This window comes from Corvus cornix, chromosome 14 (assembly GCF_000738735.6).
Source record: "Corvus cornix cornix isolate S_Up_H32 chromosome 14, ASM73873v5, whole genome shotgun sequence".
NCBI lineage: Eukaryota > Metazoa > Chordata > Aves > Passeriformes > Corvidae > Corvus > Corvus cornix.
Genome location: NC_046344.1, coordinates 9191669 through 9209818, shown reverse-complemented (window position 1 = coordinate 9209818; position 18150 = coordinate 9191669). Strand labels below are relative to the sequence as shown.

The 18150-nt window shown below is 35.3% G+C and overlaps 1 protein-coding gene across 4 annotated transcripts in view; it reads right to left on the bottom strand.

The window, feature by feature from the left end:
* SNX29 (sorting nexin 29) overlaps window positions 1–18150 on the bottom strand; it is a 114564-nt gene that overhangs the window by 52628 nt on the left and 43786 nt on the right. For 3 of the 4 annotated variants that reach the window (XM_010392237.4, XM_010392234.4, XM_010392238.4), the window contains exon 19: window positions 5706–5846. In XM_010392237.4, coding sequence (XP_010390539.3) covers window positions 5706–5846 — 141 coding nt within the window. Of the gene's footprint in view, window positions 1–5705; window positions 5847–12586; window positions 16182–18150 lie in introns of those variants that run through there. The other variant, XM_010392239.3, reaches the window with a different exon arrangement.

Sequence of the window (18150 nt, the reverse complement as noted above, 5' to 3'; positions counted from 1 at the left end):
GGTACCGCCTCTGAATAGACAGGTCCTGCTTGCCAAAAATGGCAATTAACTTTTACAGGAAGGAAATGCATAACAGGGGTTACACATCAATGATGCCATGTGAAACCCATAAGAGCAAAATTATTAACACTCAAACTCTAATTTGAATGGCTTCAAATTACTTCATATATATATATATACATATATATATATATATATATATACACACATAGAGCCAGACAACTCCTTACTTGACAAACTTCTTTAAAAACCAATAAACATTATAAGCACAAGAGCAAGCTCTCTTGTTTTCTTTTACTTGCAATAAAATCTTTATGTTCTCTGCTTTTTAATCCTAAAATAGTTATCCTGCATCCTATCTTAAACTCTTCACTATCTTCAGCAACAGGCAAACAGACCAAACACTGATAAAAGGCAACTTTGCTGCTGGGAACAAAAGAAAAGAAATTCATCTGCACTCTGTGAGCAAAGGCAGGATTTCCACTGACATAAATAGAGAAGGATAGAGCCCCTGGGGAACAGAACTTGCAGAATCACAAGATACATTCCAGAAGCCAACTTCCTATATATCCTAAATGCTTCATATATATCCTAAATGATGCTGCCATGTACATACTCGTATATATGTGTATATACAAATAGATATCTTTTAAAATACATGCACATAATATTCTTGAACTTTTTAAAATAGGGACATATACAAATTAATCTACAATTTAGGTTAGTCACTGACAGGTGAAAAGTACATATTCATTTTGTTGAACTAACATTTGGGCATGAAACAAGCTATGGCCGGAGATATAGCTCACAGACTTCAGTTGCATGGGCTAAAGATGATGAATTATGTTGCTCTCAATGTTTTCTCCGAGACAGAAACTTATTTTAGAGTTCTGTATTGTTCCCTCAATGCAGCTGAGAAGTCACAGCAAAGTCACTCTTCTGATCTCAGGAAAGTGCTGTGTATTCTTTCCATATGGGGTATCCAATGTTTTAAAGGAAAGCAGAGGATATCATGCAGTCAAGTCAGCACTCAGTGCAAAGCTACCTGATTCAATTTCTCCTCACTTAGACAATCACTGAATTCAGGTCTTCAGTGGAATTAAAGAACCATTTCTATTTTGCTATGCCCTCTATTGGGACAACACTATTGCAAGAGGATTCTTAATTAAATCTTTACTTGATTACTATAATCTGCCCAATGTAGAAGCTGCAACTGATATTTTAAGGATGCTGCAATATTCAAAAAATTAGACTAATAAGTCCAGTAAATATTCATGTATTAATACTTAATCTTTATTTTGAGAGATACCAACACAGCACCAGCAAAGGTTCCTTAGCTAAATGTTATCTTAAATGAAAAAAAATCGTATTTCTATGCAAAAACATACAGGGAACCCTTTACAATCAAGTGCTGTGACTGGATAAAGCTCCTCCTCATGAGCTTCCCATAACTGGGCACACTGCAGACCTGGAGTGCTGCCCAATGGAACCCAGCCTGTCCTGGGGCATTCCTGACAGGAAGGCAGCAGTCACAAAGACAAACAGTGAGAATGGAAGGATGAGTTCAAAGCATCCAAAGTACTTGAAGGCTTGCTAAAAGGCAAAAATCTGTTTATTGCAAGAAAAATCAGTTCGAAATTACAAATATTGGTATATACAACTACATATAAAATACTGAGCAAATCACAAACCAGGCTGATACACAGTGAGCATGTTTTAAAATTACAAAAACTGAACCCTTCAAGTATTAACAATACAGTTAAAATTTGTAAGTTTTAAAGAAATTGATCTGCAGTTTAAAAATAATTAAAATATATGATGAGTATATGACATTTCTCTTATACACACACCACAAGGGAACAAATATATTTCTTGTTTTACTCAAACAAAAGCATTGATGAACTGAAGAAAGAACACTTATTCTTGCCAGGATTACTCATAAAGATTTTGACAACTATATTTGCCACCAGAACTGAAAGATCTTTAGTAGAACATATACAGCATGGGGCCTAGTATATATGAAAATTAATACATGGACTCTTGCAAGCATTATTATTTTCCTTCAGTAAATATCTAACTTGATTCAAAGCAACATATACAAAACAAATTATTCTCTTTCCCGCTTTATTTTAGTTCTAACTTACTAAATTCAAATGTTAAACTAATATGCTGAAAATGAGGTTACCAAACTGAAAGGCAAATACACACTCTTCTTTGTAATTGTAAAAAGGTTACTTGTCCAAAGCAGTATTCTTTCTTCTTTTCAGTTATTTTTCAACTAATTGGTTTTCTGTATATTAAATTTATGTTTCCTCAAGCATTAAAGCTAGTTTTTATTCCTACGTACATAATTTGTTGAAAGAGCATGAATATGAACTTTTAAGATAAATGTCCCAACTGAAGGCAAACAATGGAAAGGCAAAAGTGCATTAAAAACATAATTATCAAAATTAAGGTATATAATAATGGTTTATAATTGTTAAATATTTTCAAATTCTACTGCTACTTGATGAATGTAATACTAAAATGCAATAATATTTGATATTCTGACTTTTTAAAATCCTCATTCAGCTGAAATTCTGCTTTCTTTTTGCGTTTTCCCAATGTCAAACTCTGCAACTTTGCATTTGAACCTCACCTCCTTGACTTCTATTGCAGTAAACAGGAAAAATATGCATGAAAATTAATACTTCTCTGTATTTTATTCTACATTACTCTCTTCTAGTTCAGTTCCCTCCTCTGAGCTCCAATATTTTGCATAGCAAGGCACTGGACAGTATTTTGTCGGTCTGCAGGAGTGATTCCAGGTCATTCTGAGGAATATGGTGTCCTCTCCTGATCCTGGAGGTTCCCTAAATCTGGGACACGTAACTGAACATGGAATTTAGTGCTGGTATCAATTACAGCAAGATCTTTGGATGCCTCTGACATTTACAATAAGCACATCACCTTCATTAGCCCCACAGTACAGAGTGCATTGAGTGATGCAGTGAATAAACTCATCCAGGTAGTGACCTGAAGGATATAAAAGCATCAGTGCCCTTTTCCAAAAGCTGTAAAATAATAAATTTTAGCCATTTACACATGGAGGGCTGTTTTTTACCAATATGTTATTTGGGAATCTAGTAACACTGAGGAGTTGCAAAGGATATGAAAACCATAGATTAATGTAAGAGATACTTTTGTTAGCAGAATTCAGCTACTGAAACTGTTCTTTAGGCACTGATTTAAAATTGTATTGATTAATCTAGGAACGGGAAGACAGCTCCAATTCTATCAAAAGCAGCAAAACTAATATCAGAGAGAAAAAATATCTTTTGAAACCTAAGTTCATATCTAAAGGTGAATGTGCTTTGGTAGCAACTAAATTTAAAAAGCACTATTGAAAAAAGTAGTATTGGAAATATCTCTTCTAATGTTTATTACCAAGCATTTCCGTGTGTAATATCCTGCACAAATTCTCATCCTAAACTGAAAGTTCTGCAGAATTCCGAGACAGAAATTTCCACATGAATTAGTTAATCTTATACTGAATTTTTAAACCTTCATTTTAAACCTTCAACTGGCCGTGGAAAGCAGGGCCATCTCAGGGCCTTTAACCATCTCAGTCACACAGCACAATTATTTCCCAAGGACTACTGCACAAAATGATACAAATTCCTAAGGGCAATACATTCTGTGACACACAGAGAAAATAGCGCCACTAAAAGGACAAAAATCTGCCTGCACAATGTGCTGTGCAAATAAGCTCTTGTGTGCCAAACTGAGCCTTGTGCAGCTGAGGTGAAAGCATCACTCTCTGACTTGCAAGTTCACAGCCACACCACTGCCCCACGCCTCATCATAGGAGTCTCTCAGGAGTGAAAGGGATGGCACCCACTCCTTACTGTAAAGAAAAGACCCTTTTTCTGAGGTCTGATAAGTGGTTGTGAGTTTACGCAAGATTAAGGTAGAATTTTGGCTCAAAGCTAAAGCACTGAAAGAAAAAGCAATGCAAAATTTTTAATGAGTTGCTCAACTGATAATTTTGTATGCATCAATTGTGCAACTGAAGTTGTAATTCAATTAGTATTTAAAGTAATTAAGGGTGAAAGAGTATCAAAAAAGCTTAAAAGGCAGCTTTTGTAATGTACTGAAGTGATACTCCATCACTTCAAAAAAGGAGAATTAGTTATGTAACAAAGAAGAAAATGCCTGGTTTCCATTACAAAACCATCCACTAAAATTTAAATGAAAAATGCAGGATCTTCTAATAGATTAAAAAAAAAGCAGAAAAGCTCTCATAAGTACTTCCATTTCCTCAGTCAGCAGGCAGTGAACTACATTAACTGGACCTTAAGCCAAGCAAACAGACCTATGGATTTTATTGATAAATTTCGTATATATTTGTATCACCACCACCCATTCCAGATTATGTGCAACACTGCCATTTCACATGTGCCAAATTTACCTATTTGGTTTTACAGAATAGCTGGGAAATCGTTGGAAGTCAATCAAAGTTACTCCCTTTAAACATTCAGAATCCACGTTCCCTGACATCTGAATGTCAGTAAGGAATTTCTAATTTTTTTTCTATTTCTTTCTGAAAATTTATATTACTTCATACAAATTAGCAAAGATGATTTTTCTAATACAGACAAAGTTATGACAGATATAATTAGGATGACTGTGGCATTTTAATGATATATGTATTACTGTGGTCTTAGACCAAAAACAATGTCAGGAAGATCTGAGTTTTGCAGTCATTACGTCAGCTGTGTTATGATGATTACACAGATGACTGCGGTTGGAGCTTCTTAAATATTGAATACAAGAACTCAGTGATACAAAGGCAAAAAAATAGTAAAACCAGAAAATCCTATGTAAAAGCTAAGAAATTTGTTAACCTTAAGAACTCTAATTTAAGAACCCAGCAGTTTAGTAAGGATGGTTTTAGTCATAGGCACAATTTAAATCTCCAGGATTTTACTTGTGATAGCTAAATAAAATTTTCAGATAATTCCTATGCTGCAAAGAAAATTACTTCAATTACTCCTCAGTCCTTCCTGGACTTGTGGTGTACATTGCAATGTGTATTTAAGCTCTTGATCAGTTTAAAGTTTTGATGACTAAGGTTTTAATTACATGGTACTACATATTTACTATATACATACTACAATATTTACTGTTTCATTTCAAAATCCCTATATGATAGGAAAACACAAATTCCCATTTTAAAATGGCAGGGCTAAGAAACAAAGACACAGATTCTAGGAATTAAGCACCTAAATGTCTTTAAAAAGCTGGTTAAAAGAACTTAAAACTGTTGATGAAGAGTGAAGGAAATTTAAGGAATTTAGATTGATACTTTTTGAAATTTACAGAAATAGTTAATGAATTACTCACCAATGTTAATTGCTGGCATTTTTTGGAGAGAAATGGAGTAGAGACTTCATTTTACATATAGGGCTGTCCAGTACAGTTTTTGAGGGTTTGTACATTTGTGTATGTCATCAATATTTCATTCAATAAAACTTTTCAGTAAGTGGAAAAACCAGTGCATTACCTCTGTCAGTGAATCTCCAGCTGGTAGGGGGAAAGTCTATAAAAATACCAGGTATTGTCTAGCAGGTGTGAAAACATTTATTAGTCACCTCATTTTTTGTGTATGGATAAGAGAGGTTTTTCCCCCAACTTTTACTGATACTGTCAGTTCTTTCAAGTACCTTGTTTCCAATGGCCTTTTTTGGTGGGAAGTTAAAAGTCCTCACTTGCTGGTATTTATTCTGTAATTTATGATGCAAGCTCCTGAACTCTGCGTACCTTCGATAGACATTCCACTCATCATCCTTTATCCTGATATAAACCTGCAAAACACAGACAGGGAAGGGAATAATGTAAAGACAAACAGAGCTGATGTATGTCCTCCACTCTTTAAAGCCTCCTGGCTCAGCACTTTCATGTGAGGCACCACAAGTTCCAGGATCCTGTAGCCACAGATCCATGTCTGGCTCTGCATTTGCTGTTGTACAGGTCATTAACCTCATTCTCTCTCTTCTTCCTTTTCCTCCTCTTTCTCTCTCTTTCTCTTATTCTAATCAAGACAAACACAGCTTGCTCATTTTAACATGACTCTGGGGCAACCATGGCAGCACTTCTCGTTACCATGGTTTCCAGCATATTCCACCATCCAGTGACCAAAGGAAAAAATAATTTAATACCACTATAAAATTGATTTCTATGTCCTCAATACAGTTTTTCAACTTTGTAAATTAGCTTTGTAGCATCAGAATTGCAAAACCTAATTTTATCCAAAGTATTAAACTTAATTTACTTCCTAACAAAATTACATTGAAAACTAAACTAGAAATTTTATTGTTTGGAAAATAAAAACAGTTCATTCTTTCTGCTTGTATAGGACATTAAGTATAATTTAACACAGCTGTAGTTTTTGTGATTCTGTTTTTGTTTGCTGCTCATTATTTCATGAGCCTATTACCAATTACATGCTAAACATTCGCTTTCTCTAGGAAAATGTCATGCAGAAGTGAAATACACTTACAGAAAACTGAGATTTCACTCTTTTCTAGGGAATGACACAGTTTAAAAGAATGCTGAAACAGCACAAGTCAAAAACTATAAACCAAGCATCAGAACTCAAGATCCAGAGTGACCTTTCCCTTTGCTTCTTCAATGGAATCTGTAACTTATTCATTCTTTTTTTTTTTTCGTGTGTGTGTGTGTGTGTGTGTGCGTGTGTGTGTCAATAATCTCAGTATTTTACATCAGAAATTAAGCTGGAACAGGACTGATGACATTGCCTTGCCTTGCTGCTCCAAAACCCCACAGTAATTTAGTAGTAAATTGTAAGGCAAACACTTATGTAAAAAAGCAGCACCAACCACTGTCACACAGAGTGGGCAGTAACAGCTGTATTTTTGTGGAAACTAGATAAAAATAAAATTTGGATTTTGATGTGGCCAATTTCAACACTAAATTGCAGTTTTTCCTGGTGACTGAAGCATGGTCCTTCGCCTCAAGATATTGCAAGTCCTTAGGAGAAAAGATTCAATTTTTCTAAGGACTGGTGGTATTTCAGAGATGAAGTGAACATCTCCCACCAAAGCAGCCCATGCCTTGGTCTTTTGGAAGTTCTCTCTCCAGATGCCTAGAGTTTCTCAAATTTATAGGAGGCCTCTTTGCAACAAAATACAATATATTATGCAGATACCATGCAAATTCTGTCAAGTTAGAATATTTCAGTGTAGAAAATACTAATACATTTTCTACAGGATACTATAACTCCAAAAAAGGAATACTATAATTCCAAAATTAGCACATCTGAGAATTTAAAAGATTCAGTGTATTGTGAATTACATACGCATATGTAAACAAAAATTCAACTAGTTTTGGTAACAAGAATTCAGCTAGTGTCATGATGGAACCACAGCAGTAAGTCTGCAAGAAGTATTCAGATTTCTTTTCCACTTTGAAAATAAAGCCAGGATAATTAAGCACCTACAGGACCATCTGTTTTAACCATTGAGTACATCTTTGAAGGCAAATGAAGGAAAAATGAAATGCAACTACACTGCGTAATTCTAATCAAATTTATTTAATGTAGTAAACACTATATTAAAATCTTTATTCACCCAGCTCTAAGCTCTCTCCCTGCCTATTCTCACTTCAACCAGTATATTGTTTAGAATTTTGTATACATTCCCAAGATCCATGTGGGGGGTAAGGATGACCAAAAAAAAAAAGCTTAAATTATTTTTAACTAAGTTATTTAATATGGAAATCCTAACTTAACTAAGCACTTATCTTTGCACATGTGATTTGGTGAATCAGGCAGTTCCACATTACCTGTTAAGATGTAACCCATAGTTAGCTAATTAAGAAATCTTGTACACTGTAATTGAAATTTTTCAGGACTGCAAAAACATAGATTAATTTCTTAGATAAAACCATTGGAAAATTTCTTACTATTCTTCTATGTACATAGATACTGATTTCATTTAGACAGCAAGACATGCAAATGCAACATTTGGAGCCCTGTGCCATATTGAATTTATTGAAAATCAACTAATAGACTATGAAATATATTAAAGCTCATGATGCAGCACACATTTAAACTTTTATTATCTCAGAGGGGAATACTGTTCCCAAGACAAGGGATTGCTACACACTTAATGCAAATTCTGTTAGGAAATCAAACTAAGTACTAAATATAAAATTACTTGGATAAACTTATCCTAGTCTAGTCACTGAAGGCATATAGTCATCTTAGGGTCATGTTATAGAAAGTTGAAAGGACTACTCTTGGGCTTATTTTCAGATCAATTTAAAAGATCAATTTTAGATCATTACATTTCCTTTCTGATGCCCCTGTTTTCCTGATATCATCCACTTCCTAACCTACTTAAATAATTTTCAGAGTAATGAAAATGTACGGACTAAATCAAAATCACCACTGGAATATCTATTTGTAGACAAAAGATTTCACTTTAATACTGTCTTTAATATAAAAAAATTAATTAAGTAGCTTCTGTTTGTAATTTAGGAGCACTTTCCACTTGGGTCTCCCATGTAAAGATCAATTGGTAACCTTTCCGTAGCTCTGATTTACAGAAGCTCTAAGAAAAAAAATTAGTTAATAAGTATGTTTAATGAATTAGTCTGTGATTTTCTCATCACAAACATGTCTGAAATCAGAGATTTGGAGAGCAATAGCAGTAATAGTAGTAATTTAATATTGTGTTTGTCAGTCTACTACCTGCTAACTTAATATTACTGAAATGCCAAAAATCTTCTGAGAATCAATGTGAAAGCATGAGTTTAATGATTGCATACTGAAATGAAAAATCCTACTCCCATGGTACTGGATTTTGAGCCAGAAGTTTCGTAATAGGTTAAGAATCTTTAAGCAGTTCTGAGTCCAAAATGCTGTTAGCAAGTTCTGGTAACAGACTGGTACCAATTGACACAGGTCATTACCACTTACATATAAAAGCCTGAGGAAAATAAAGGCCAAATGCCAAAATTCCAACTTGCTCCAGTTCCAGTGTACACAGACCAAATGCCTGTATCAACACTCATCCTTCTGATCTGCAGAAGTCCCACGTGGGTGCTTTTCTTTTTTGATGTAAAATATAGATTGGTATATTGAGGATTCACTTTTGTGTCTTTCCCTCCAGTACAGTCAGCAGCAAGAGATACTGACTGAGATACTACCGAACCTTCTTCTGCTGCAATGACATTCATGGCTGTAGAATTCCAGATTAAGCACCAGGAAGGATATTCCCTAAATGAAGTTACTCCTGAATCTTCCCTGCAAATGTGGCTCACATTTCCTGGAAGGATGGACTGAATATGTAATGAAAAAGGAATTCTAGGATAGAGAACTCTATTGATGGGAGCTCCACAAATACAAAAATGCTGAAGTCAAAGTCCTTGTGAGTCCATGGCCCATCCCAGGGGGAAGGGAATAACGTTAAGGGAAGGTGAGCAGTGAAAACTCTACTAAACCACATATAAAAATGGCACAAGATGCAAGAGAACTCAGGACATTTCAGCAGCAGAACACTTCAAAGGACATAGAGAATACTGAGAATATTTGTAAAGAACCAGTCCTAGGCTGGACGAGGTCATAGTTTTGAGCAAGGAGAAAAGTGCTGGACAGCATAAGGAATGCAAAAGAGACCGATCCACACTAAGGAAGCTACTGTGACATTTACCAGCTAAGTAAGCATTACAAGGGGATAAAAAAAGGGTGAGAGAAAAAGTATTACTTCTGTATTACTGTAATTCTACTGTATTACTGTAATTCTAACTTCCTTTCCCTCACTAATAAAAAAGGGTTTTTTGGAGATCCTCCTGTCTGTAACATCCTTTCAAAGTAATGCCCACGCATGTGATAACAAAAGGGAAAATTAGCAACTGGTTTGGTAGGGACAGCCCAATCAGCATGAACACAAAACCAGAACATGATAATTGGCACCACTATTTTTTAATGTTAACTCAGCTAAGCTTGACTGGTGAGTTTTCCCCTTACACTTGCTTTTAAATAACACTGTAAATCTTAGAGAACCATTGGTCCATAGTTTTACACTTCAGATGATATAGTTTTTTTAATTCTTAAAACTCTGGTTCAACTTTAAAGTACTTCTCAAATATTCAGGAATATGAAGTTAAAGAGATTTTCATCAAAGTTTACCATTTAAGAAATAATTGTTTTCAGGGGATTGGAACTATCTTTTTTCCTGTTAGAAAAGCACACTATGAAATGGGAGTGATGTATTTCAATCTACTTACATTTTATCAAAATTATGTACTTCTGCACTCAAAACTTATAGAAGAAGTAAAAAGTATTAATCAAAAAAAAATAAGAACCAGTTTCATTTGACTTCACTTCAGGACAATGGTATTCTGTTAGGAATATAAATTCAAGCTCAATTCTCCAAAGTTACCTCTGAATTGTGAGAAATGAATACAAATGCAAGTTATATTTTGAGACAGCTGCAGGCCTGCATTTATGGTTAAGTTCCCCCTTTCAAAACGATCCAATTTAAGAATTTTCTGCATAATGAAAAACAAATGGAACAATGAAACTTTTCAGCTGTGATAGGAGCAGCTTTTTGTGTGCCATAGAGACATAACAGGAATTAGAGTGAATAAGCTTTTATTTCAATATGACCATTTTATCCACTTGCACAAAGACTACAAATACTAGAATATATTTTACATTAAATCTTCAAGTTTCTGTTACCTAGTTCATAAAAATGAACAATACAGTATCAAATACATGACACAATGGATACCAAAGCATGAACCTTAAGAACAGCCAGTATTGTTCCACTAAATAAAAAAATGTCACACATTTTAGGCTTATCCACTCAACTACAGACATGTAGAGTAACGATCACTGTGCTTCTGCAGTCACAGTTCTGCTTCTATTTACCAAAACAGCACTAAAGTGACTGGCCAGTAAAGAACAAAGGCAGCACTGCCTCCACTTTTGCTGCATTGAATCAGTATTTTTTGCCTTTTTATATACAAATCAAATCAGCACCCCCCCAAAAAAAAAATCATTCAATAGCATAATAAGTTCCTTTTGGCAGCAAAATACAACTTATAATAACCCAAGATAATTAACGTCATTTCACAAACATGCACTTTGAACCCATACAGTCATTGTAATGCATGACAACCCCTGCAGTGAAAGAAGTTTCTGCAGAAAAGAAAATAGGTAAAATTACAATAGTGCTGCCTTTTTCTCCAAATGAAATATTTTGGGTGCTCAGGCAAGGGGAAGGAGGCTCTCTCATCAATCAGTTTCTACAACACATAACATAACTCGTATTTGTTTTAAATATTTATTGATTATAAATTATAAATTATTTGCTTCTTTCTGCAGTAGTTGTAATCTGAAAGCAGAAATTCTAATTCTAATTTCCCACTATTTTTGCATCCAGCACTTCAATAAACAAATCAATGTAGTAAGCTGTACAACGGTTTCCTTTAGAAAAATAAATAATTATAGAAGTCTCTGAAGACTGATCTTATCTTTGTATACTCCCTCCACCCCAGTTACTTAAAGTTTTTTCTGCTTTATGCTTTCTCTTATGCTTCCTTGATACATCCTTGGGTCCCACTCCAGAAAAAGTGGGATATTCAACCTTTTTGGCTCATGCACTCTCAAATCACTCTCAGAATGCCATGAGCCACATCTTTCTTTCAAATTCTCCCAATCATTCCAGTTCATTTTCTTCTCTACTTGCCCTGAGTTGCACTGAAATGGAATATGATTAGAAGACTATTTATTTCTCCTTTTTGCCTGCTTAGTGCTGCAGCTGCTGAAGTCATCCAATTCATCATGTATCAGGAAAATAAAATGCAAATTTGGGTTTAATTTTTGCAGTTTATTGCTTACCTTTCAACTCTTAACTGCCAGTCCATTGTCTTCCATTTTCAACCTTCAAGGAAATACCAAGGCCATGCTTGCCTGTGATTAAATTCAAGGTCAACAGGCCCAGCTGGCAGATCCTGGACTGTGCTTTCCCTGTTTCATCTCTCACCCAAAGAATTTGCTGGGCGCTCTCCCCCTCAAAAATTTTTGGGTGTCAGATACTGTTCTCCTCCATCTCTTTTATACTGTGTTTCTGTGAAAATTCTTCCCTCTCCACTGCAAAAAGGACACTGAGGGGCTGGAGCATGTCCAGAGAAGGGAATGGAGCTGGGGAAGGGTCTGGAGCACAAGTCCTGTGGGGAGCAGCTGAGGGAGCTGGGGGGGGCTCAGCCTGGAGAAAAGAGGGCTCAGGGGAGACCTTCTTGCTCTCTGCAACTCCCTGACAGGAGCTTGGAGCTAGGTGGGGTTCAGGTTCTGCCCCCAGGGAACAGAGACAGGACAAGGGCAAAAGGCCTCAGGCTGTGCCAGGGGAGGTTTACACTGAATATTAGGGAAAACTTCTTCATGGAAAGGGCTGTGCAGCACTGGAACAGGCTGCCCACACCAGAAGTGGAGTCACCATTCCTGGAGGAATTTAAAAGCCATGAGGATGTGGGTTCTGGGGACATGGGTTAGTGGTGGCCTTGGCAGTTCTGGGGAACAGTTAGACTCAATGATCTTAGAGGTGTTTTCCAACCTAAATAATCCTGACAAAAGCCCTTTCATAGGAAAGCGTATTGCTCTTCCTTTACAGAGAAGTGCAGAGGAAAACATCAGGTTTGAAAACATCATTTAAAGTAATATAAAAAGAAATACTATGAGCAAATATGTCAGTCAATACTAAAGAGCAAGACTAAAGATAGTCAAAGGAACAAAAAAATTTTAAGAAATGTTTATTGATTATAGCCTTAGGGCATCCTATTCATATGCAAATGGTAACAGCCCTGTCTGATTAGCATATTAATCTTTAAACTTATTTGGTTTATAATGTGTTCACTGCTCTGCAAACAAGGCGGATTTGCAAGAAGCCATTTAAATATTGATATCACTTAGGAATCATAAAATCTCAGTTTCATTATCTTAAGTGTCAGGCATTGGTAATTATAGCTACAAAAGGCATGACTAATGGCATTTGCTGTACACTTCACAGGAAAGTGGAATCCGTATGTATACGGAAAATAAGACACTCTACAGTGGAGAAATATGACTAAATAATATTATTGCAATAATCAACTTGCTTCACAGACACTAAAGAAAATGCATCTAACTATCACCATCTAGAGGTAAAATGAAAATGCAATTTTTTAAAAATTCTGATCTGGATTCTGTCTGTACGCCCATGAATATTTTAGACAAGAAATTATTTTCTAATGGTAGGCTGACTGAGCAATGCCTGCCACACAAAAAAGATGAGCAACAAACTGGAGAGATCACAAATAGCAGTCACCAGAAAGCAACCAGTTAACTAGAGAAGGCAGGTTGTTTGGAAGAGAAGACTTTTGCCAGCATGACCCTGGCTTTCCAAAGTGGCTTAATATTTAAATTTAATAGACTAGGCTTCCTTAAGTGTGACTTTGTACAAAATATATTAGTTTGTCCATATGTGGCTGTGTCCTGTAGTGCGTATAACTAATCAGTCTGCCACTCAGTAATACCATCAGAAACTCTGTAAGAGAATAAGCCTCCGAATCTTCTTTTGGTTAACTGCAGTTGTTCTAAAGTTTTTGCTAAAAGACATGGTTACGAGTGTCTAGGCTGAGCTCCTGTCACAGCCTGGATAATTTCATCCAGTGTAGTCTAAACAATCCTTATGATTTGTTGATTGGCAATAAAGACATCAATTGGTCATCTAATTAATTTTTCTACTCAGGTGCAAAATTAATTGTACTAGCAATCTGTCAGTGCTAATGAATGGCAAGACAGGAGTCAAGATCTAAACCTGAAGCAAAACAAACTTGAGCAAGTACAAAAAGAGAGGATGTGCTCTGAAGACATTTAGAATGAGCTTGCCATGCACGGAAGATAAACATTAGTTGGAAGGAAAGATATTTCATCATCATACCTAATATTTCCATTTTAGGTCTAAATTAGTCATTATTAGCATAACATTGCAAGGGCAAGTCATTTTTAGTTATACCATGACCTCCAAGTTTCTTGCACTGTGCTCTTACAGTAAGGGACATGGATTTCAACAGTTCAGAAAATTCCTTGGAGAATTATGAAATATATTTTATCCAGAACATTTAAATATGAACAAAAGGTATAGTGGTATTTTTTATTCCAAAATATCATTATCCAGGGATTTCCTTAGAAAGAAGTCACATCTTTGTGTTTGGATTGATTTTTCTTCAATTTAATTAGCTCAATTATTTTCTAGACCCACAAACTTTCAGTATTCACCTCAATTATACATTGTGGAGAAAACCACTGTCATGCAGTTGTTTTGAAATTGCAATGCAACAGTTTCAATCAATGCTCTAACTCGCATTTTGAAACAGTTAAAAATCTCTCCATTTCCTTAATGATTTGAAAGACTGTTATTGTACTCCCCTCTCAGTTGCCTTTCATGCAAGCTGAGAATTTCTAATATGCTCCTCCAGTGACAAAGATTTTTTTTCCTCATCCATATTATTTGCAGTTGATATATTTCTTTAGAGAGGAGTAGAACTGCACACAGATAAACCAGAGATTATACACAGCATAACAGCATTTTCTATTTGTTTATCCCTTTCCTAATTATTTGTAACAACTTGGTTTTTAGACCTCCTTAAATCCTTTTAAAAATTATGTCAGATTAGCTACTTTAAAATCTCTGGTATGCAAGCCAGAAGCTATTTACCAGTCACTTTTCAGCTCTTTCACTTTTGAATTCCTGGTGCACTGCATGTGGAGATTTATTCTTTATTTATTCAATAAGATCTGCTACTGGCATTTCATTTAAAACAGACAATCTGCTATTCTCCACAAGGAATAATCCAGAATGAGAACAACCCATAACAACTTCATGGTGAACAGAGATTATAAAATATGCATTTTTCTGTTACTATTTTATGTTCTGAGAAAACAAGTGAAAAAATATTTTTAATTGAACTCAGTAACTGCACTGAAGTGCACATCCAATTCTAAATATATTTTCCACTAAAATTTATACAACCTCTAATTGTTGAAACATCCACAGTTGAATGATACAGATCTACAGCTCTGTTAATTTTTAAGACAGTAACAGTGCTAAACTAGGGCACTGAATTATCTGCTGCTCACAACTGTCCCCTTGAACTCAACCATTCAAATTGAGCATAAAATTTGGCTACATTTCCAGAGCTTGTTTTTAAATCCTTAAGATTAAGTTAATTCTGCCAGTTTAACATTACTGCAAGAGTGCACTGTAACTCTGCAAATACAGAGGTCTGATTGAAATTTCCACATCTAATAGGATTCATTATAAAATGCTGCTTGCTTTTGTAGTCCACAGCCTTATTTCTGAGCTTGTCCAGAATCCTTAATCCTTAACAAAAATTAAAGAAACTATTTGATGGTTCTAACTATGTGACAATTATGCTGGTGCTGGAAACTTTTCCTGCTATATTTACTGAAGAGCAACATCTGGGTTTTTTTAAGACTGAAAAATGCACTGATTTTGAACATCCGAAACAGATGTTAACATGACACAAAAATAAATGCTTTGAAATGTCCTTCAAAACAGCATTACAAATCTGCATTAAAGTTAAAAAAATAAAATTATATTTTTAAAAGCAAGCACAATAACAAAACTCCTGCAGGAGTCTATGCTTATCCTGTCCCGGTCAGACCCTCCTGATACACAAATTAACTTGTCATTCATTTCTTTTCCTGGTTCAAGAAGCGCAAGTGCAAAATTTGCATTGATTTCGAAGAGGCACAGCAACCCATATTAATTTCTCCTAATTCTTACATTCTTCAGAAGCATTTATAAGTCCATGAAAACAGATGACAGATACTGTAGAACTGAGTTTTCCAAACTACTTAAGATGCTCTGCAATTCTTTCCACCCTCTTTTGGCTATTTCCAAGGCAAGTGATATGTACACAGTTTATTTTCTGCTATAAAATACCTATTTATAAGCAAAAAGGGACAGAAGAGGCACAACAATTCTAAAGTGTATCAACAATAATTGTGACATAGCAAGTCTCCCCTGGCATAGTCCTGCTCTCTCCTTCACGTGAAGTGCTCCAGAAACACACAATTCCAAATCAGCAAAGGTTAACAAGGTGGCTCACTAGAGGAGGGGAGAGAAGGACAATCTCTTTAGCTTTCTAATAATAGAAAATGCAGAAGAAATAAAGCCCTATCAGAAATACACTCACATGAACTGCATTTGGAATACCAACTGTCAAGGCTCATGCCCTTTTGTAGCACCTTCATTTAGTAGCAACATCTTACCCTGATAGTATCACACATATGATCTGATTTTCAGTCAGGTTAAGCACTTTAGGGCTGATTACCAATTAGCTTTAAGTACAGTCATAAGTATTTAGCATATCAAAAAATCATGCTTAACCAAATCAAAATTTCAAACTTTGCCTGTTCCAGCTGGCACACTTTACCTTTCTCCAAAGTTCATTTGATGTATTTTTCTCAGAATTAATCAGCACAACCAAGAGTCAGTTTTTACATCTGTTTACTCAAGTACTCCCAAGAGAAATGTGAACTCCTAAAGGTGTTGGTAATGATCTCACCCACACCAATATTCTGTAATATTGCTACTTTCCTTTAGATTGATATACCACAAGTCATTTCTCATGTAGCTGATACAAAGAGTTATACATACATTTTAATTTTCTGCCACTGGAGAAATAAATGATAAGGCAGTAAAAATGATGTTTATTATGAATAAAAGGACTCTCAGAAATGAGCTTACTCATTTATCCTAATTGCACTCCCAGTCTGGGTCTGTTCAGGACATACTGGTAGCCTGGTAAATATCCTCTTCCACAATTTCAACATTGAATCGAATTCTCTGTAATCAGGAGCATGTGTTTTGGCAGAGATTTAATAAGATAAATGCACAGTGCTGTTACTGAAGCTATTCTGAAGTTTTCTAAATTAATGCTTTCCTGGTCGCTATAAAACATAAAATATATATTCAGCAAGCACATGACTATATAACTGATCAGAGATGTGGCACTCACTTCAAATGTTTCATCACAGTATTGTATATGTCTGTTTGGGAAAATGCTTCTCTTTCAGATGCACAGTGGAAGAAAACCAGTGACACTCCTGTTATTGAGACCAAAAACTGGCAGGAATGATATTCACAAATTCTTTAATAAGGAAAGATCTCAAGAGGTGCCATGATCAAAGTTTAACAAGAATTATAGAAGTTTTAGGCCACTTCTACAGGTAATTCTTGGTTGCTTTTTCTCTTAACTATTAAAAGACAAAGTTGGAAAAATTCTATGATATCCTGTGCTGTTCTGTAACTGAAGACAAACTAGTCTGAGTACACTCTGTTATACATAGTTATATTTAACTTTTCACATTAAAAAAAAATTGTGAATTGCAAGTGTGAAAAGATAATGAATGAAGCATATTCAGAAGAACTTGTACATTTTTCAAATACACAAATAAAGTTTTGCACACTATGAATGCCCAATATTATGACTTTATACTGCAGACATAAAAAACCTAATAAAATTCTCAAGATTGTCTTTTTGTAGATTCAGAATTTCCAATCTTTCAGAAATATTTTGCTTCCTTTTTTCCTGTTCTCAAGAGGCTTAGCCTTCAATACAAGTTCTTTGTTTTCCATTAAAGACAAGCAACATCTACTCACATCAGCAGATTTTGGGTAAAGTTCTGAATCTCTTACAAATTGGGAAGCTTGGCTTATCTCAACATTTTTCCTTTTGAATGTTCAGAACACCTATAGCATATGTGAATTCTGCATACTTTGCAGGCTTTCACAACGACACTTGTACAGTGATGTTCAGTGAAACTGCATGACAAATATCGGACTCTTTAGTAATCTAATTTGATACCAAGTTACAAGTAAAATTAAAAATACATTAAATTCTCCAAAGAATTTACAGAATGGGTAAGGAAGGGACCACAGTGGGCCATCTGGTCCACTCTCCCTGCTCAAGCAGGATGAAAAACAACACAGAGCAACTTAGGAAAGAAGCAGTAGAAAGCAGAGCTCTTCTAGTGGTCATGGATCTGCAACATCATTAGAGTAACAGGTGGGG